The following is a 22,334-nucleotide window of genomic DNA, read 5'->3' on the forward strand; positions in this document are numbered from 1 at the left end:
TGAGTAAACAGGTGCCTACGTCTTCACATATTCTCGATTCATCCTTCCTACCTTGCTCTTAAATGCCAACAACCGGGTTTGTAACTTACTAATTCGCTGGCATGTTTCTGAGCAATGCTAAACTTCCCAGCTCTGGCTGATGTCAAAAGGAGTCAAGACTGGCTAGCCCGCATAGAATTGGACCTGAAAAGTATTGTTCTGCTAACTGTTTATACTAAGTGACATTGTCACTTCCATACTCTTTGTGGAGCTTGATGCTGGGAAAAATGAATTTCTAGAGAGGTTATGAAAGATCAAGGATGCTATAATGTCATCATAATTACATGTAACTTGGGCATCAGCATTACATAAAAGCATATTGAACGCTTACTTAACATAGCATTTGAATAAATCATGTTTAAAATCATGTTCACTGAAACATTTATTTCAGCTAGAGCCACATAGTTTAATCTTCTCATACATAAACATTTTTGGCATTATTTATGAAAACTTGGCTTGCATCCACTTAATTTATACTTTAAAAAATAAGAGATAGCTATGTGAATCTTACATTTATAGCAGAAACCTCCATCGTCTGCTGCTTACTGAGGTTTCAGCAGATCTACAATGGTAATTCCATAACTGTGTCTATAATACCCTGGGAGTTTTAAACACAGTTTCCCATTTTTGCATTTGGCATTTCAGTCTGTACTTTCTTACTTTTCTTGATAGGCTTCTAGGTACTAAAAATAATTTGTTAGAGCCTATCACTTGGTGTAACAACGATGTCCTCGAATACCTAACCTGGCTAGCACTGGTTGAACCTCATAGGAGAAAGGAAAGTGAATTCTACTGAGTCATTGGTGCAGGTGTCTCACTGCTTCTGAAGTTTCTGTAGGGAGGGTTTGCAAGGTGGGTTGAGCAACCTTGAGGTAGAAGCTCAGAGGCAGATGTTCCAGGGAGGAAGATTTACATTGAGGTTTTGCATCTAGCTATTACAACCAACAGTTATTACACCCAAACCATGTAGTATGGGCTTAATTTGGTCTCTGTTATGTATGCTGGGTCAATCAACAAGGGTATTTTCTTCACTTCCAAATGAAGAAGGCTCAAATATAATGAGATGCGCATTCTCCAAGCCTGTGGAGAAAAAGTTAGCATTGCATTTGCTTTTCTTCCTTTTTGCAAATGGCTTGTCTGAGGAGTACAGAGTTCTTTCCAGAGTAGAAGAAAGTAATTTTTTCTCAATAGTGGCACTCCATGTTCATATGCTCTCAGAATCTGAAGCTGAAATATCTTACGTTCTTATTGTTAGCTTTATCTTCCAAGCTGTAAATATTAGCCTTTGTATCTATATTTTCATGCTGAATCATTTTGTTAGACACACAACACCAAGAGTACTTGCTAAGCATTCTGTGATTCACTAGCATTGCATTGTGTCCTGGCCTTAATCCAGAAAGGGCTATTACATTTCACTCTCCTAAAGATTATTTTCAAATGAATATGATATTTAACTTAATTTCTGCTTTTACATGGTCTTGTAGGATTTTAATGTGTGACACAAAGTGATGATCAGTGTTTAAAATTTAACCTACATTTAGTTAAAAGACTAGCAATTCCAGAAATATGGTACTAACTCAACAGCTTTCCTGATTCTTTGCTGTCCCCTTTCCATTTTCTTTGCTGTCTACTTTCCATTAGCAGAGAAATTCTTCATGGAGCCCCGGCCTAAAGACATATAAGGCATCTTGGTCTGATAAGCTTTTGGAGGGCAGTATGCTCAATGTACTGAAGCAGATCTAGCCTTCCTTCCCTTTAAATCACCATGGATGACATTTATCTTATGCATTATTACATACCCAAAAGTTAGATCTCTAGCTAGGCATAAGGTATGTTCTCAGTTTTTAGGTACTTCTGGAGAGTTATCCATCTACATTGTTTTAGTCTTTTTCAGCCTTCGGAGTTTCCTTCAGTCTTTGGACTTGCTTCCCCCCCACTCCGCCCTGTTTATTAAAGTAGCCTATGATAACTGGCTCAGACTTACACATTTAACTTCTGATGCTTACATCAGCAGGGAGGAATCCCAACCAGAGCCATTCTGAGTTGTGGCAGCATCCAGAAATTGTGGAGGCTTTAAAAAAACACACAAAGTTCTTATTTTGCGGTTCAGGAAACCCCTAACATACCAGTATGGGTTGGTCATGGTATGTTATCCTGTGTTATATTGAGTAAGCCTTCCAGAGAGCGGGGGGGGGGGGGGGGAGTGGAGAAGACGAGTTACTATTTTTGTTACTTTAATAATCCTAAATGCAAAGCATTAGCTCTTTCTAGCAACAAAAACTCTACCAGCAGCAATACTGAAACCATATGCCCTCCATTTGATTTACCATCAACGACTGCCTGGCTGCACACAGAGCCTCTCTGCTTAATAGAGGCTCTAGGCAAGTGCATGTCTAATATTGAAAACAGTTTTGTTCTTTTATTAAAGCTGTGATAAGGATGCAAAGCATTTTAATGGGAGTAATCAATTATATAATGATACTCATATACAACAAAGTGCTTTTAATATAAGCACTTTCAATGTTGTGCTTTTGTGATGGGGGAATTACTTTTGTGATACTTTCAGAAGCATGTCTTCTGTTGGTGCCAGGCAGAGAGCAGCAGTAGGAGATTTCTGTAAGAGATGAACTCCATTTACTCATTATTCACAAGAAGGCGTTTTTCAGTGCAGAGACCAAGATTTTACCACTCTGCTGAATAAGAGAATTTCAACATCAAGATGTGCCTACATGTTTGTAAGAGAGGAAAAAATGGAGTGCATTATCAGTTTGAGTAAAAGCCCATTGTGAAATTTCAACATTGAAAAGATGAAATTTGATTCTTTCCTGTTTGTTTTCCTGATCTCCCTTTGCTGTTATCATGTCTCTTCCAAAAAAGAAGCTAACTTAATTCTATCCTGCCATTGGCATTTTTGCTGATGGATGTCAAAAGTTATAAACACAAGGTGGCTGTACAAGATGTTTTGCACTGTTCTGAAAATTTTAATAAATATATTAACAGAAACTGTTAGTATATGCAATTTTCTTTTTGTCTTATGGGTATGGAAATATTTCGATAAAGGGATTGAAAACAGACACTTATTCTAACTATATTGTACGTGTTCATGTAGAAGTGGTGCCCTCTTCCACCCATAGCTAATTTGCTATGAATTCCATGCCAGTTGTCATGGTTACAGGGTGAGCTGACTCTGTCTCTCAGGTATCATTGGCTATGTTTGGGAGCATAGTCCTAAAGGGAGATGAAGGCTAAGCATGCTCCCTGACCCTCTATATCCAGCCTCTGTAATCTCTATATCCAGCTTCTGCAAACGTAGAGCGCTTGCTTCAACACCTTGAAGTAATTGGCCATGCACACTTCAGAAAAGAGCCCAGCCATCTTCTTGTCTCAATATTGGCCATGCAAGCCTACCAATGAGATATGTGACCATAATCAGGGCATGTATTTGGGTCAGTGTTGAGGCTTCAGATGTCCTCTTCCCTGTCCTCTCTCCTTTGCTGATCTCAGGAAATTACCCCAAGCCTATACTGAGTCATGGAGGACCAGACAACTAAGAAGTGTGGACACCAGACAAGACTGTACTCGAGAACATTGATTAAACCACAAAGTAGCATGCTCAGGCATGGTTGCAGGCATGCAATTACTATGATATTTAAATCCAGAGCAACGTGGCTTGTGAGTCCTGATGCCTAGAACTATCAGAAGAACGTAAGATATTGTGAAGTTTGGAGTAGGATTAATCTGAAGATTAGATGTAGGCGTCTACATGCAAACTGGGTACTCCCATTATGTCAATAGAGATCTAGTCAACAAGAGAAGGGAATCCTTCTCTTGGTGGAATCTGACCTGAGAGACTCAGCCCAGTTCCCCTACACAAGCATCCTCAGTCATTGGCATGCTCCAAGGTATCCCCCTTGATCTCCAGTTACCGCTCCAGTAGTGCGCGGGTATCGCACAGGTCCTGTGTTGTAACTGACAGATTTATGCAGTGTCTCAAGTAACTCAGGGCATCTGAAATGGACTAGACGGTGGTATCTAACCTGAGCCCTACCTAGCCCTATCAGTTCTGCTCTAGATGGCTGGCTCTTTCAAGGGAATCCAAGCCATGAGAGAGGCCACATATCTCACTACCTAGTGCATGAGGCAGTTGGCATATGCAATGCTCAGGTGTTAACATCCTTTAGCCAGTGCATATTTAATGTAAAATGCATAATCGTGCCAGGAACAGGGACCAAACCCAGGACCTACCTCTCCCATGTAAGTGGAGCTTAATGCATTCAAACTCAGGATCATTTACCCCACGCTTTTAGTTGCTTCTCTTTAACTTCTCTAAGCAGACATGTAAAGTAATGCACAGAGACATAAATCAGATTGTAAGATACAAATCAATACTTATTATGGAGTGCCCCTTACATTCATCATGCCTTCTCAGAAACTACTTAGGTAAAACTTATATTTTATTGCTGATTCCAGCAAAGCCAACGCATTTCGGACAACGTCTCCTCCTGCCGTCTTTTAAATCAGTAGCACTATTTCAGAAGAGTCCTTTATTCCCACATGTTCTGAAACAGTCCAACAAAAATTTTCAGGGGGAAAAAAATAATCTCTTTTTTCTCATTAAAAATGCAAGAAGTGTTCTGCAAAGTCACATGGATTTCAACTGAAAAATATAAAAAATATAGACTTAAACTTCAAATTTTTGTATGATCCTCAATGTTTAAACACACATAAAAGTATTCAAAACACCAGAGATTAACTATTTAGTTTTACACCAAATACACTGCATTAGACTTCAATGTATTTTTTTAGTTTGGCTTATAAAAAAAAATGAAATAACTGAATTGGATAACATTCATCTGGACCAATTAGAAACCTTTGCTGAAAATTATTCACATAGCTCTACGGAAACCATATTGTTGCATTGTGTTTTTCACAAAAGCAGTGACTATTTTTTTCCTTTTTCATTTCTTGGCAACAGAGACATGGATCTATAATTAAAAACCCACTTAGACAATTTCCAAAAGATTATTACAATCTTGTCATGTCAGGGGTTGAACAAGTCAATATATAGATTTTTTTTTCCCCATCCCTAGATTCTACAATGACAGCCTGAAAACCCTCAAGGCCTTAAACTATGTTTTACTTTGGCAATGGACACGGGGCATGCAAATGATATTCTCTCTTTCTCTCTTTTTAGGAATGCAGTTGAAGAAAACAAAAAACTATATGCTATTTATGACACAAGGTGAGTAACAAAAAGTACTTTTAAAACATGATTGTTATCTGTAAATGGAATGTTAACCCTTTAAAATGTAAAAAAATATTATTAACATGTATTTAAAATTTTTTTTCCTGAGCCACAAAGTAATCTTTAAATTAAGCCACAATGACAAATATTTTAGATCAACATACACAAAATTCTATATCTACCTAATAATGATTCCCCTTTATATGTAGTGATTTCCCTCTGTATACAGTGCATATGGCAAAGAAATGTAGTTACACAGCCAGCTTAATGTACATTATTTCACCGATGGAACACGGCCCACGACCCTGATCTGTGTGTTACGAGCTTAACCATGGCTGCTTCTGATGCCAGTGTTTGGGGAATGAGAGCGAAGGGCTAGCTGGCACAGCCTTGGGAAAAGAGGATGCACTTAAAAAGACTCAGAGGCACTTCCACCAGCGGAGCACTGTGTCTTGGCAGCGCACAGCTGTGGATACAGACTCTGTATAAACACACCTCCACACTCTCCACACTCCAAAGCATCTCCTTTCTGCTCATCCTTCATGGACTGTTTCCTGTTGAGGGCACTCCTTAGCATAAATAAAAAGCCTACTCAAAGGATAAGAGCAAGACATGCATCAGACTTTCACTTTATTCTACCCATAGCTTTTTCTTTGTTACCCTGGATTATCGCTTCCAGAATTCTTCCTAATCTTAGAGAATCAGGATTGATGCCAAATCATTTCACTGCACTTCCGTCTCCTTGCTTATCCTGCTTTATGCGGGAGTGTTTGCATGTATAAATGGTTTTCTACACCCCACCTCCCTCCCCCGTGTTTTTTCTTTGTCTTTATACTTTAACACTCTTAAAATTCAAAGGGACATTTGAATGAAAATGTCAGGAACCAACATCTCTTGGTGTTATAGCTACTCCTTATACAGATGCATCAGTTAAGACCCTGACTTGATCTTCCTTTAAATATACATAATACTAAATACAAGCAATTGAAACAACTCACGCTTGTTTTCTTCACTCTCTATAATCTGCACAATGAGGCTTGGGTCTTGACTTGGAATTCTGGCTGCTGTAGTAAAAAATTGCATAAACAATAATTATCACAAATGAGATTTGTGGAGTTATTGATAAATACAAAACCACAAAGTAATGGGCTATATCCTTCTAGTTTTATCTACCTTTAAAGAAAAAAGGTAACTGCTGCATACTGTTTTGTTAAGAATAATGTGCTGCTGACAAAGGGATTTAGATGCAAGCACTCAAACAGAAAGTCTTAATAAAGAAGTCCTATGTAAAATAGCTCTTCCTCAACTGTAGTTACAGTAAGAAAAAAAAAAAAAAGATAACTCAGTTACTTGTGTGTTTTTCTAAACACACACTGTGTTTTCATCTGGACAGAGACTTAAAGAATAGTACTTCTAAAGCACCACAGGCTTCTCTAATGGATTTGTGTTATTTCAGTGCATAATCATTAATCTTTATGACGAAAAAATGTGAGTTATAAAGAGCCTTGATTATTTCTTCCTCTGCCAAAGTGTCAATGGATTTTCATTTTGATGTGTCTGACTCATTATGTGCATAATCCAGAGGTTTTGCCGCAGAAGGAATGGAATATTGCAGGAATACTCTTTTAAATTCATTCAGATAATGCAGATTTTTGTTGTTTTCTTGAATATGAAGAAAAACAACCATCTGAAAATTAAGCAACAGTTCAAACCAATTTGGGTCAAGCATCTTATTAAAGGCAAATTTGTCCCTATTACTCATATTGATAAATATCTTATTCTTTATGTGGCCCACTGAAACATTCAGATCTCCACTACATCAGAACTGTTGACATAACAACAGTAATATTTCTGAAGAATTACATTAAATTATGCAACCAAAGCAAACAGATTCATGCAACTCTATTTGCAATCTGCCTGACAGAATTGGGGATGACTATAAACTCATTGTCAGTTATAAACTCAGCATAAACTGTTGAGTATTACTCAACATCAGCAAATATTACATATGCTTCCTGATAAATATACACAGTAAATAAATAGAATACTGCTTTCCTCATGTAGTATGTCCAAAACCCACTGCTCATTATCTGTACAGGCAAAACACATCATATGAAACCGTCAAAAGTGCGGAGTATTCCCTAAGCCCTGATGCCGCAAATCTACTCCTCAGCATCCTTATGTCACTCTCAAACTCTTCTTCTCCTGAGATACTGTAGGACAAAAAGTAAGAAAGTTGAGCTTTCTGAAGGAAATATTGCATTTCTGTTCAATGGCATTTTGGTAAAAATGGTCCTCAACTTTTGATTTAATGAAGTAAAAAAGAAGTCAGGCTTGGGAAAAAGAAAAAAGGATTGAAAATTTTCTTGTGGATTTTTTCCCAGCCAGTTTTATTAATTACACCTTCTCAGCAGGTTAAACCAGCAGGCTATTAAAATTGCTGCAAGGCAGAATAGGTAAGCAACAGCATGGGTCTCAGCCTAGTAAGATTAATGTCCTGTGTTCCTCAGAAGATACCACTTCAGCTGTAGCAGCAATTCTTCCCACTTTTTTCTTTTAGTTTCTGTCTCTCTCTCTTGTACCTCGGAACCCTCTGTGATTGCAGTTCGCTTCAGGGTAAGACTGGATCTTTGTCAAAATCAGTTAAATGACAGACAAGCCAGAGAGAAAAATGAAAAAGAAAACGTTCTGATAAGTGATTCTGACCTCAGCGTGTAAGTTGGGTTACGTTCATTTTGTAAGGTAAACCCTCAGTACTACTTTCCAGTGCAAGAGCTCAGTGATGTATTGCCTGGTGTGATCAAATACTTCTTCCCTGATTCTCAAGCCACTCTTTCTCCTGCAGCCTGGTGACTGATGGTGGTAGTACTGCAAATGCATCAGTTGTGAGCAGACCTCTCCTCTTCTCTATCCTTCCTGTCGTTGCCTCCTCTTCTGTATCTCCATTAGTACTGACAATGATGAAGAAAACTGGAATTTGTTCCAAAATTTTGAGCAGCTCCTCATTCCACTACCACTGCCTTCAACAATTCCTATCCTTTAACAAGGGCTGAGTGTGCTCCTTTCCAGCTCCTTCTCAAAGGATATGATGGGTGCATCTGCACAGCATTTTAGTGCAGGTCAGGACTGTGCTTGCGAAGTGAACCATTTGATCATTCTCACTTACTGTGCTTTGGTTCGTGTCTCAGAGCAGTCTCAGAGTACATGAACTCGATTCCTTTCATATGAAACTAAGGTGGAAAACACACCCCAGCAGCACACTGAATGTGGTCCAACTGCTAATAAGCATCTAGCCTATGGGACCAGAGTAGAATTTTCCCTAAGGGGAAAAAAAAAACCCAAACCAAATAATATGCCATGGATATCAGGTCCTCAGAAAGAGCAGTTTTGCTCTACAGACCAGCCTCGGTGCTTGCTAACCTAGACACGGCCGATGAATCCATTGTAACTCTGCTTACCCCGAGGACTTCTTTCATTCTGGGCTTGGCAGGTGTATTCTTCCACATGTATTTGCATCAGCCCAGGGACAGTCCTTTTGCTCCTTGGCACATACTGCTTGCCTTTGCAATTTAGGCTTACCCATTTTTGAGGTGGCCTTTACCATTGGCATTGCTAAGGAAGAAAAGAACATTGCTGTCCTTACCCTTATTGAACAAAATTTGATTGGGAGCATAGATCTTAACCGTTCAGTGGCCCAGAGGCTGGAACACTCACCAAAGTAGTAGAAACAGTGATGAATTTTACTCTCTGAACTACAGCATTCAAAGTCTCATCTTTTACAGGGGTAATTTTACTGGGACAGAAAGACTGTATGTTGGAAAAAAAGCAAGAGTGAGAATGAGCAATGATGAAGGCACCTAAGGGGACCAGAGAATCGGGTTCCATTCCTTACACCACTGAACATTGATTTATATTATCCAGTAATTAATTCATTAATCACTGGGTTATTTATGAAATAACAGTACTTTGCAGATATGAGCCAAACTACTAGACCACAGAGTCATGTTAACTCTTTCCCTCTCTCCCCTACTTAACTATTAGCTGAAAAGCAGAACATTTCAAACAGCAGAGGCGAAAACCTTACGCCGAGGTCCTGTGGTCAGGGCTGATCTCAGGAGATACATCCTCGGCTTTTCTTGGATGGAGAACCTGCAGGTTCTGACTGGGTGCTTTGCTTTAGTGAATACAAACGCCCAGGCTCCTTCCTTCCATGCCTTGAAGTAACCTGTTTGCTTTTTGAAAGGAGATGTTTAGGAGCCTAATTCCAGGAGAAAAGTCAGGGTGGCAAATTTTGGGGCAGGACAAGGAGTCTATTTCTGTGCCCATTTTTTTTTTATTGGCCACATTAAATAGCTCCCCAAAAGTCTTTGCTTCCATTATTTCCTTAAACAGTCTGCTCTGTGCAGGGTTTTGCTGGGTCTTACCTCCGGGCCATTGCCACAGAAGCTTTGATCTGAGTCTTTCTTGCGGACAAAACCCAAAGTGCCATTTTCGCTGTCAATGCCAGGTCACGGAGAAGTCGAGGTGGTTTTTACCTTTTATGAAATTCACAGATCATTTATAATTTTTAACATTCTCCAGTTACTGCTAGGCCTAAATGAATCCAAAGTCCCAAGGAACAAATGCTCCATAACCCCCCTATCTACTTCCTTGTCCCATCGGCTCCAACCTGGATTATCTTTGAACTACCCACAAGTAAATGGAAACGGTTGCTCTGAAAGATCAGGAAGACAAGTACTTAAATGAAGTGATAAAATATGACAGACTCTACAGCACTGTTGATTCATTCCTACTGCAGATATGTTTCCAACGTACCAGGATAGCACATTAATCAGTAGTAGTGTTCTCTAAAATATTTTATTTCTGTTATAAAACCGACAATCTATTTAAGAAAAGTTTTTAGAGCTTAAATGCGCTTTTAAACCATGATAAATCCTTCCTAAGAAATATTTTCTTCAGTGTTAATGCTTTCTTTCAGCACTTAGGGGGTGAGAACCGAGTCGGTACCCTTCCGTAAATTCACTTTCTCTGAAGTTCTTGAAAGAACTGGCCTTCAATACTGCCCATCCATAGCTCTAATAATAATTAAAAAAATCAGGATCCAGAGCCTTCAAATCACTTTTTTATATATATATATATATATATATATTTATTATTTGACTTTTCATTTTTGAGCCCTTGAGTCATTTATGCTTCGTGTCACAATTCTCAAGCTTTCATCATAAGCCTTATTAGCTTTTAAATGAAAGCTAAGGTTTTCACTTACTTTATAATCATAGTAATTATGGCACTATTAAAAAATCCAAATATTGCATGACTTAAAATGAAGTCACAAGATTTGGCAACATTCAGTTTTTCTACATTTTTCCTCATTGCCTGTATGGTTTTATATTGTTTTTCAAACTGAGCCTGCTCCTTCTTTTATTGGAGCTTTATTATTAACTGCTACAGCAAGAAGGTCAGAACATACGCCATGATTGCACTTGCCTTCCAGAATTTGTTGAGGAGAGACGAAAAGTCGTCCATGCTTCCTCACCTGTACGCAACACCACAGCATTCCTCAAGTGTCCATCCTTTTCCTAGCAGTTTCTGTAAGGCAAGATGATATGCAGAAGGAAAAACTGACGGTAAAAGTGCAAAAAAAAGAAATTTCTTTTCTCCCTTGACTAGTGAAATGTTGTGCTCTGTCGTGGACCAGTGGCCACCGATTGCACTGTAACCAGAGTCAGGAGCTGGCTAAGGCCGTGTTTATGCTGTTGGTAGAGCATGGCGAAGAGGTCTGGCATTGAGAACGACCTGGCTCTGGAACCAGACAAAGGCAACATAGCCAAGCCAGCGTGCTTCTGTTTCCATGCCAATTGGTCCTGCTGAAAGAACTAATTAACCTGGAAGGAGGTTAACAATAACAACTGTGCTGTCTCCATCCCAACCAATGTTTTGCACAAAGTTAAGAGCACCCAGAAGCTCACAGGCAGCACAAGAGAGAGAGCCCATACATCCCTCTGGCACCAGTGCTGTTTCCCTTCATTACCGTCCTCATAAGAAACCCAGCTATACACACTTGGAAGCCAAAGGAGGTTTTGCCTGGCAAAAGATGACGATCTACGCCTGTGCTGATGGCACCCTCGCCAGCATGGCTGAAGGGAGCTTCAGGCCCACTACCTGTCGGTGCACGCCGCGCCCCTGGCCGTGGCAGGGACCCTCTCCGGCCCTGCGTGGGCCAGGGCCGAGCTCCCAGCCCAGCTCCAGCAGCCTGCCACCCGGCATCGCCCCAGAACGGTGTCCCAGGGCACCCCAAGGGGCAGGTGGCCGCAGACGCCCCGCTTGGGGCAGGCTGAGGGGCAGCGGAGGGCGGCCGGCTCGGCCCCGGGCAGCCCCCTCTCACCCGGCTCCAGGGGGGTCCCGGCGGGCCGCCCGGGCCCCGCAGCCCCACTCACACCCCGCGGATCCCCTCGCCTTCCCGAAGAGGAGCCGGCTGCGGGGATCCCCCGCGGGGGCTGCGAGGGGGGCACCCCCGCCTCAGGGCGGGTGTCGCGGGGGGCCGGGACCGGCGCCGGCGGAGCGGGCGTGCCCCGAGGCGGCGCCGGGGGAGCCACCGGCCCCCGCTGCTGGCCGCGGCCAGCCCCGCTCCCCGAGGCGCCCCTCCTGGGGCTCTCCGCCGGGAGGGCCGGCGGCGCTCTCCCTCCCATCCCGGCTGGCGGGAAGGCGGCAGGGCGGGCGGCGGCGTGTGGGGACGGCGGGCGGGGAGCAGAGGAGGGGAGGGGAGGGGAGGGGAGGCAGGCGGCCGGGCTCCGGCGGAGGGCGGCTTCCTCCGGGGCTCGGCGGCGTCCGGCCGCGGGGTGGGAGCAGCCGGGGGCGCGGGCGGCTCCCGCGGGCCGGGCAGCGGTGTTGCGGCGGGGTGGGGGGCGGATTTTTTTTTTTTTGGGGGGGGGGGGGAGGGCGGGGGGGAACACGGGGACTGTCGCCTCCGCCTCTTCCTTCAGCGGCAGCCGGGGCAGCCGGATCGCGGCAGCGGCGGCTGCTGCTGCGCGGAGGGAGCGCGGAGCGGAGGGATGTGGGGCTTTGGGGGAGGCAGGATCTTCGGGATCTTCTCCGCTCCCGTCCTAGTGGCCGTGGTCTGCTGCGCCCAGAGGTAGGAGCCGGCGTGCCCCGGCGGCGGCGGCGGCCGGCGGGATGCGTTTCGCCAGGGGAATAAGCTAATGCGCACCCCCTCCCCCGCTCCCCTCTCCCGCCGTCGCCCCCGGCCCCCCGCACCCCGTCCTCTGCCTCCCCCGCCCGACACCCCCCCCTCCCCACCCCGTCTCTCGCCCCCACAGTGTGAACGATCCCGGCAACATGTCCTTCGTGAAAGAAACTGTGGATAAATTGTTGAAGGGCTACGACATCCGCCTCCGGCCGGATTTCGGAGGTGAGTCGCCCTGGCCGGGCTGGCAGCCCGCAGCTCTCCCCCGTCCCCCGACCCGCCCCGGGGCCGCCGCCGCTCCCGCACGGCGCAGCCGGGCTCCCGCGGCCCCTCTCGCCGCCCGGTCGCGGAGCGGTGGCGGCAGCGGCGGGTAACGGTCTCCTCTGCCCGCAGGTCCGCCGGTCTGCGTGGGGATGAACATCGACATCGCCAGCATCGACATGGTTTCCGAAGTCAACATGGTGAGTGGGGGCGGGGGGGAGGGGGGGCGGCCGGGGCTGCCGGCCAGCGGGTCACAGCCGCCCGTTCCTTCCCTCCTTCCCTCCCTGCCTTCGCACGACGTCGCCGCTGCCAGGGCGGGCGGCGGCCGAGCTCTCTCTCCTCTCCGCCTGAAAACTTTATTTCCCCAGAGCCGCGCTTTCCCCCTTCCCCCCTTTCCCTCTCGCTGCCGGCGGCCGCCTCCGCAGGTGAGAGTGGCCCGGCAGAGCCCCGGGGGTGCCGGGCCGCCTGATCTCCCCTCCGCTTCCTCCCGTTCCCTTCCCGTTCCCCACCCCGGAGCTCGCTGGGGCTCCGCCGGGCCACCGGCACCTGCCGCGGCCCCGCAGCCGGCGGGGTGCGGAGCGGAGCGGGCGGGCGGGCGCCGGGGCTCCCGGGGCCGGTGGCGGAGGGCCGCGGCTGGCGGCATCTCCCCGCTTCTTGCGCGGTTTAGGGGGAAAAATACACCCCAACGCAGCTTCTCGGTGGATGAACTCTGGCGTGTGCGAGCGTGTTAATTGTTGTTGAGCATCTAGAGCAGGCGCGGTTGCCTGTGGAGTTTGGAGGAATTGTAATTTTGCTTCGCAAAGTGATACTGTTCGGGGCTGTCAGGTTCACTGGGGAAGAGGGAGGTGGTTGAGTGTGTTCCTGCGGTTCGGCCCCTGCTCTGTGCGGTTTGGTAGTTTGGGGTTAGGAAGGTAGAATTGGTTTCTTGTCCTAATCCTAAATATGAGGTGGATTGTTCATGTTTCTGAGCAAACTACTTGTTTTCCCCCTTCTATCACAGATTTTTGTCCTTCTATTCTTCCATTTGCAAACCTGAGGTAAAAGACCAGCTTACTCTGCAGTGCTGTAGTTACATTTATGGCATTAAAAATAATTCCTTACGTTTGGAAGCTGAGCTCTCTTTTAGTAAATATGGCAATAACACCAGCACTACCCCTCCTTCAGTGCACCATTGCAGTGTTACAACCTGTCATAGCTTGGCTTTATACATGATCTCTGTATTTTCATTAACCCTGCCCCTTCTTTCACCCACTCTACCCAAAATTCTGAGACAGAAACTTCTTGCTCTACTTCCAATCTTTTAAAAAGTGGCTTTAACAGAGATACAGCTACCTGTTTGCAGGTAAAAGTGCCACCAGCATCTGCCTTGCTGCTCATTCATGGGAGACAAATGAGATATTTCTTTCTTACAAGAGTTTATTTTAGGCTTCCTGCAAATTCAGGCAGCTACAGAGACACATCATATATTCCACAGGCTTTTCTGTACCTGTAGGATTGCTTCTCAAAAAAAATGGAAGCTGAACCTTTGAAGAGTAATTGAAAAGTCTGATTTCATTATCCCCACTGCTACCTTCCCCACCTTTGGCTGTGCTCCACACTTCGGGAAGCACTACATTACGCATTAAATTAACATATAACACTTTGTGTATGTGAAGTGCCACACAGGCAATAAATATCAGAGAAGGGCAGACTGAGACTGGAAAGAAAATGAGGGTATGTGTGGTGCTTTTTGTGGGTCCACCCCCCCCCCCCCCCGCAAGCTGTGGGAAAGCCTGTTAAGTTTAAGTAACAACTTGTCCAACCCACTGCAGCAGGGTTATAAGGAAAAGTAAGTAATTACACTGCTTATTGTGCTGCCAGGCTGGGTAATTAGATCTTGGAATAAGACAGGAGGCCCTCGAGAGGATGGGTGCCCTCCATTTTTCCCAGACAGTGAGCCAGTGTAACAATTACTGTAGTTTCTAGCTGCCACACAAGTCAGTGCCCACTGTTCCCCATGAGTTGCCAGAGCTCTAAAGAAGCGAAGAGGTTTTTTCTGTGCCCTCTCAGGGGCAATGCAGAGTCTGAAAAATATCAATACAGATCTTGCAACAGAAACAAAATACGTGTTTCTGAAGGGAATTGCTAAAGTGCTATTGTTACAAAAACTGTATCAATTTACTTCAGGAAAAATGAGCAGAAAAGGCTTCTGGTTGGTGAACACTTCACTACAACCAGAGTTTCAGCTAAGCTAGTCTCTTCTCCCTGTCAAAGAAGTCACCTTTGACTAAGCACAGCTATATCCAAGTGCTGCCTGAGTTGATTACTTTTTAAGATAACTTTATACTGATCTGCAAAGATTCTTGAGTAAATATCGAGAAACGGTGAATAATGATGAACAGACGGAGCTTTTGAAGATTACTGAGGAGGTATACATTCTAAGATAGCAATGGGAGGGGGGAAAAAAAAAGTCACAGTTTGAAGACCTGAGACATAACTGTTGAACTTCATGCTGGTTACCAACTCAACTTTTAATCTTTGACATATTCTTTCGTTTAATTCCAAGCAGATATTGTGAGCATTGACCTTTAGCCTCATCAGCTATTGAAATGTCTTTCAATTTCTCTCTGTGAACTGTGGTAGTATGGACATTAATTTCTTTGATTTAAATCTAGACATTGGTGTAACCTTTTATAAATTGGCTTGTTAAAATTCATCTCTGTATTAAAAATAAAATAACCAGAGAATTAACATTCTTCAATTTTATGAACATAAATAAAAAGTTATTACAGCACGTTTTATTATACTGCCTTCTAGGCAGCCTGTAATATAGCTTTCAGTGATATGATGACAATTCTTTGTAACAAGAATTACAGCTTGCATCATACTCTTTTGTATTCTTAATCAAACTGTAGGCTTAAATATAACACGTTCCTCTGTGAATCTTCAGTTGCTAGTTACTCGTTTGGCTTTCCAGCATTTTAAAAATTTATTTGTGTATTTTTAGTCTTTCTGTTGGAAATTATTAAAAAACCCTTTGCCCTCTGTGCATCCAGACTACCTGTAGATATTTTTTAGAATAGACTTATTGAAGAGGAATGTGCATCTTCCTCAGATTACGTGGAACAGTTAACATTTTTCTTTACCTTTTGATGCTGAAATGCTAAGCTGGATCAGGAGGACCGGTGCAAGTATCAGGACTGCAAAGCATCAAATTGTTTTACTGGAAAGTTTTAAATAAGCAATTTCTACCTGATCTCATAACATCTTGAAAATATTGACTAGCATTTTTGAAATTGGTACTCTGCTATACTGTTTACATCATGCTGAAAATACTAAACATTTATGGAGTAAAAAATAATATGCTTTCATATTTATACTTTGAGTTACATATGAGATAGAAAGAATGAATTAATGATGTTGAATGTAAGAAATGCATTTTTCAAGGAAGGGCTGCAGTCTGTTAATGACCTTCACACACACGCACATATATATGTATATCTCCATATGTGCTTTATTTCCCTGCTTTACCTGTGCGTGCTTTCCCATTATTATTTGCCTATTTCACAAATCATACCTGTAATTGGGTACTTAACCACCTACCTATTTTTGTGCATACCTCCAATAATTGCATTTAAAACTGCTGTAAATGCCTGTAAAATGTACAGTAATGTACATCTCCAAACAAAATACTAATCAATAATAACAGACGTAATACTGAGAAAATACTGTAAGTCATTTTACAAATAAAGAGCATGGAAGAATACTATTGTCACATCGCAGTAGCTTATAATTTATAATTTTCAATGATGTGGGTTGATTGTGTTCTGTACTTCCTGTGTTCTAGAGGTATGTTTTGCTTAGATGATGTGAATTGAAAAAGGAATAGTTCTCGTGCTTTTGACTGGTCTGTCAGCCTGTTTCCGGTCAGACAGTATCCACAATTTGTGAATTTGCATAGTCGATTCTTGTTCAACATTTAGTTTGTGAATCAAATGCGTTAGTTCCAGGCATATAATTTCAAGCACCCAAATACTCCTGTAGCTTTTTATCATTAGGAAGTTAAATAATCAATACATTGAGTCTCCAAAAAATCCCCTTTCTAAACTCATCGTTGTAGCTGGAAGACTAAGGTGCCGTGCTTTCATTTTCCCATTATTTTTGGATGTGTTTTACAGTTTATGGAAGGTAAAGCCATAAAGTGGATAGAGAAAACAAGGGGATCAGTGCAGAAATGAACCTTTCTCCTTAGAGATAATGTTTTGCAGAGAATAGTATGATCTCCTGTAAGAAAGGAAACTTGTGCTACTGCTCTCTGAAGTGCTGTCTGCATTCTCTTTTGTGTATAGAGGGGACTTCAGAGCTGTTCATCCAGGGTTTTTTCAAAGGCTCTAATTTTGATAAAATTAAACTCAAACCAGCAAAACCCAGGAGGCATCATTGGCTATATAGTCATCCTGCTGTTTTGAGAATACTGTACTCAGAAAATTAGTTTGACATAAAGTCAGACCATAAAACTTACGAGTTGTTGTTTCTGAAAAAGATGTAATCTGTTCCATGTTAAAACTGTAATTTTTTATTTTTACATATGTTCCAATATAAAACTGCAAGTATGCATATGGATTTCATTGGGTGCTTGCCGATTTTCAAAGCAATTTTGACATCTTTCTGACAAACTGTGTTTTAGTTGCTGCTTTAGGGTCAACGAAAGTTCTTATTCACTGAGGGCAAATATTGTCTACCTTCCTTAGATAGTGAGGCATAAATAATTATTTCTAGGTGAATTAATTCATACTTCACCTGAAGTACTGAAGGTGCAGAACCTTCATACCACTGTTGATGAGATTTGTCACATCTTCCTTTAGATATCTAAAAAATGGGGTGGGATTCAGTTCTTGTTAATTGAGATGTATAAAATTAGATGTCTAAATGTGACCTAGACTGATAAGCTGTACAACCGTAGTTAATGGGGATCTAGAACAGAATTAGGCTGCTTTAGCAAAGGTGTCTACATTCATTTTGGTTTCATGGTATCATAATTGCCCTCCACTTTCCAGTCCAGGTTGGTGCAGATCTCTTGCAAGTCCTCTGCCATGCCTTTGTGTTCTGTGCACATGTGTTAAATGTGACACCAGCTCCTGAAGTTTAAACAACTGAATCTTATCCTTGTCAATACAGGTGATGGAGTCCAGAGAGCTATTTACCTTAAAATAGAGAGGACACCTTAATAGTGAGTGTTAGATATTTTAGCTGCCTCAGGGTATCCCATTTCAACTCCAGCTGCCTCTCCAGAAGGGTAGAGGACTCCCATAGGTCCTGTGCTGTACCTACCAGCTTTATGCAATGGTCCTGCATAATCCAGAGCATCCAAAATGGCACCAGACACCCTTGCTTAGGTAAGTGAATTGTTCCCTAGGTGTCCAGCCAATGCTCATCCTCCAGGCTCCCTCTGGAACCAGGAGATAGGTGTTAATTTGTAAGAGGTATCTTAGACATCTGTGTGATACTGTTTTTTTGGTTTGTTGGTTTTTGGTTTTTTTTTGAGATGGAAGGATTCATTATTCTGGGAGGTCTTTCCTGAAGGACTATGGAGAGAGCCAAGGCAACTTGGTTAGTCTTCAGGTGGCGGCAGTTAGGCATGGCAAAATGTAACCTGTGTTTACTATAATAAATATAGCTTATATTTCTGGCCATAAGCAGCTACTTTCTAAATACTTTGCAAACAGAATCTCAAAGTAATCTCATGCAGGAAATTGTAACTGAGTTGTGACATATGTTGCTTTGAAGATTCAGATGCGGAGAGTAAATGAGTTGTACTAATAGTGATTACGTAATCATTTTTATTGCAAACACAACTTTTCCAGCCAGAAGAAGATTCATGTGTGCAGTGCTTATAACTTGATCACAAATCACAGGAGTATAAAATAGAATATATAACTTCATATACCGATTTTGGCTTTTATATATTTTATAATTTAATGTACATAGGGAGACTCATAGATCATACTAAAGAGACGGCAGATAGACCATGTAAATAATTTTTTGTGTGTGTGTATATTTATATACACACACACACATATATGTTTGATAGATAATAAGAAGAAAGAAATACTGCCCAAGCGGAGAAGCATCTCCTGAGGCCAGCACAGCCCTGCAAAGAATGGTATCACTGTGCTGGTGACGAGCCAGCAGCCATCCACTAGGAGATGGCAGCAATGGGTACTGCTCCTGGAGGACAGTCTATCTTAGCAGGTTACCTGCCCTCTAGTTGCCAGCTGGCAAGAGGAGCATAATTCCTTCTGATCCTCTGTCTTGGCCTCATCCATTTCTCATCCTCAGGACAGTACCCGTGAACAACTCCAGCCTGCCTCACTCTCTCTCCACCCATCAGGTTTCGTAGTTCCTGTTGACAGAGGGAGAAGCACTTGCAGCAGATGGCGTGATGGGAGAGTGACTCCTGTTTGACCAGGGGAATTGATGACAGGCTTCTGCTTATCCGCAGAGAAAAGCAGCTGCTGTGAAGGGGAAGAAATACCTGTTTATGCAGAAATGAGGAGGTAGTTAATGTTGCTGGGAGGTGGCAACAGGCTTTTAAAAGCTAACTGCAGCTGCCAGCTTTGAATCATTCTGACTTGGATGATGAAATAGATACGATCTGTGATGACATCAATGTGGAATAATTGCAAACATTTCAGGAATTTGAAATTATGTTTATAAATTAGAGGAATAGCCCTAAATAAAGAAGGGGCAAGCATAAAGTGTTACATTTTGTAAGGAAGGGAGAATCCAGTGCTTAAAATCAGAAAGAATTGGCTAAGCAGCAGCACAGAAAAAAATGATGTGGAGGTTTTACTGGACCAGAGTCTAAAGCAAGTGAAAAAGTTAATCCAAGTCACAAGTGCAATACAACTGAAAAAAGATGTGTCTTACTCTTGGGTACGTAAGTAGAAGCATCATTCACAAGACACAGGCATTTCTCTGTCCACCATTAGCGAAGCCTGAGCAAGAATGCTGTGTCCAGTGTTTTTGCACTGGTTTGCAGGGAGAATGATACAAACAGGAGATGTAAGGAAGGAAAACAAATGTTTCTAATTAAAATAATCAGAAGTCAGGGTGTATACAGCAATGCTGAAGTAAAAGGGTTTGTTTAGCACTGAAAAATAGGACGGAGAGAGGATGTAAATTTCCCAATATGTAGGAAGCTGGTGGTGAGAGGAAGATGATGAGCTGCTCTTTAGAACCAATTGCAGTAAGACCTGAAGAAATTAATTAATTAATTTCCGATTACTTTTCAGCTAACTACATTTGTTGTAGCATCTCCTTTGTTTCAGGCTTTAAAGAAGAGACTAGAAAAACAGCTCTTTCAGTGGTGTTGCTCTTGCCTCTGGAGAGCTGATGCTTTGAGGTCTTATCCAGCACTGTATTTCTGTGAATCTGTGCTCTGGTTTAATTACACTTTCTGTCAGTGCTCCCCTGAGTTGTACACAGAAGCATGGTCTCACGCTGATGCTGCAGATCAGGAGTCTCCCATAGGTCGTTAGTAATACATGGCAGCGTCACGAGGATATGCCATGTCATCTGAGATGTCATTAGTTACCAACATTGTGTATGTATCTTCATCATGTTCTTGGTATCTTTGCATTGACTGCAACAGGTGTTGCATGTGTCCTTTGAAATATACTGGTCATTAAAAAATTAGTCATAAAATACAAGGTCAGGACTCTGTGCATGTAACCAAGAGTAAACTTTTACTTCCGTCAACAGGCTTTCATCCTGCCCAAGTAATGAAGAAGTACACTCACTTAAGTTATACAGGAGTGGAAAATTCACAGAAACTTTATGGATTTTACTCTATGCTTAGCATTTTTTCCCATTCCTTTGAAGACAGAAGAAAAGAGAGAAAAGTGTGTTATTTATATGACTATTTTTATTCATGCACTGAGTGCTTGTTCAGATAATTTAATGTCTGTAGTCATGCAGAATGCTTAGCAGTCTGATAAAGGCACGGTAGACAATCTCATGCTTGGCAGAAGACAACATAAAAATGCAGGAACATCCATGACATATCTGTCTAAAGGTCCACCCAGCCAAGCATCCTGACTCTGATACTGGATGGTAGTGGATGCTTGGGGAAGAACAAACACATGTTAATACTTCTCTGGTTACTCTTGCAACCTCTCATGATTTGTAACTTGCCACTTCCTAAGTCTCCAAACTCTGAAAGACAGTACTTTTTGTTTAACTGTCACCAGAGCCTTAGGATCATTTACTAATGATACACTTCTCCCCACAATTTTCATTTTAATAAAGATTAGATAATATAAAGAATTTAAACTCAGGTAGTATCAAGTACAATCCATCAATACTGAAGGATAATAAAAACTTTCAGTGGGAGAGGTTGAGTAATATTTAGTTACCATTAGGGGTTTTAGCTTATCCAGGACAAACTTTCTTCTTTCTCCCTGGAGTCATCAAAAATAGCTGGAAGAAGAATAATTTCAAAAGGAGAGTTCATTTTATATTTGTAATCGAATTTCACAGTTTCTTATAACTACAGAGATTGCAAGGAAAAAATCCCCAAGTCTAGGCATGTCTAATTCATTATTCACTATTACGGATTTGAACCAATAATTTTGGCAAAATAATTTGTTCTCTCAGCAGTTAGGAACCGGTTACAGGTTGCAGTGATAATGTAACCTGCAATATGAATGTAATATTGCATTCAGCAGAGAGGGAAAGTAAAACAGCTGTGCTGGGAGGTCTGCAGTTACACTGGATAATTGGCAGTTCAATAGCAGTTAATGACTTTTTTCTTTATACTAATATGAATGTTGAATTTTCATTAGTTCATGGGTATGTCTCCATGGCACAATTCAGCAATCTGCAGAGATGCCAGAGTTACCTCTGGTGCAGCTAGTGCAGTTTCTGGAAGCTGTGAAGTTATGTCAGTACACAGCTCAGAACTATCCTGTACAATCAGTGGATGTTAGGTCCTTGAACGTGGCTTGTTTCACAAGCTTTAAATAGGTTGTCCAGCATATGACCAGCAGCCAGAGCTGATCACTGGAGCGCCCTTTAACAGAGAGAAGCCCTTCCATAAGACAATATTTTTTGTTCTAAGGCAGGTATTTAAGACAGTAAAGATGACTGGCCCTATCTAGGGTGCTAACAGGGTAATGGGACAGAGAACACAATGAGAGGAGTTGACTGTCCTAGGGTAGATGCTCAGTTTTTAGTTAAAGTTGGAATGAATTCCACCTATTGTTCCTCCTTAACCTTAACCTGGAGGTAAGTAGAAGACTGTGCTGAACTGGTACATAGATGATTTTTAGCAGCACTAAGTAATACTACCCAGCAGGTTAATGCATGTAAAATTCCGTATACAGTTTGAACTATGGAGGTTTTTTCAGGTAGGCTTTTTGTCAGTCTTGAATTGAAATACATGTAGGACAGAGAAGATAACCTTTATAAGCAAGCTTAAATCCATGTGATTAAAAATAGCACAACCCTTGCTCTAATTGAGATGTAAGATAGCCCCACTATCATACTCTGCTGGTGTGTTAACCCTAAAGTTACTTGAAAGAGAGTGCTTCATTCCCCTGAGTCACACGTGGCTATTTTGTGATC

The 22,334-nt window shown here is 42.4% G+C and overlaps 1 protein-coding gene across 1 annotated transcript in view; it reads left to right on the forward strand.

Annotated features, from left to right (window-relative positions):
- Positions 1–12,240: 12,240 nt before the first annotated feature.
- The window catches only part of GABRB3 (gamma-aminobutyric acid type A receptor subunit beta3), a 114,121-nt gene continuing 104,027 nt past the window's right edge, over positions 12,241–22,334 (forward strand). Inside the window, exons 1-3 of the mRNA XM_064438385.1 lie at positions 12,241–12,416; positions 12,601–12,692; positions 12,861–12,928. Coding sequence (XP_064294455.1) covers positions 12,337–12,416; positions 12,601–12,692; positions 12,861–12,928 — 240 coding nt within the window. The 5' untranslated portion in view covers positions 12,241–12,336. The remainder of the gene's footprint in view (positions 12,417–12,600; positions 12,693–12,860; positions 12,929–22,334) is intronic.

The sequence above is a fragment of the Phalacrocorax carbo genome, chromosome 1 (assembly GCF_963921805.1).
Source record: "Phalacrocorax carbo chromosome 1, bPhaCar2.1, whole genome shotgun sequence".
Classification (NCBI taxonomy): Eukaryota; Metazoa; Chordata; class Aves; order Suliformes; family Phalacrocoracidae; genus Phalacrocorax; species Phalacrocorax carbo.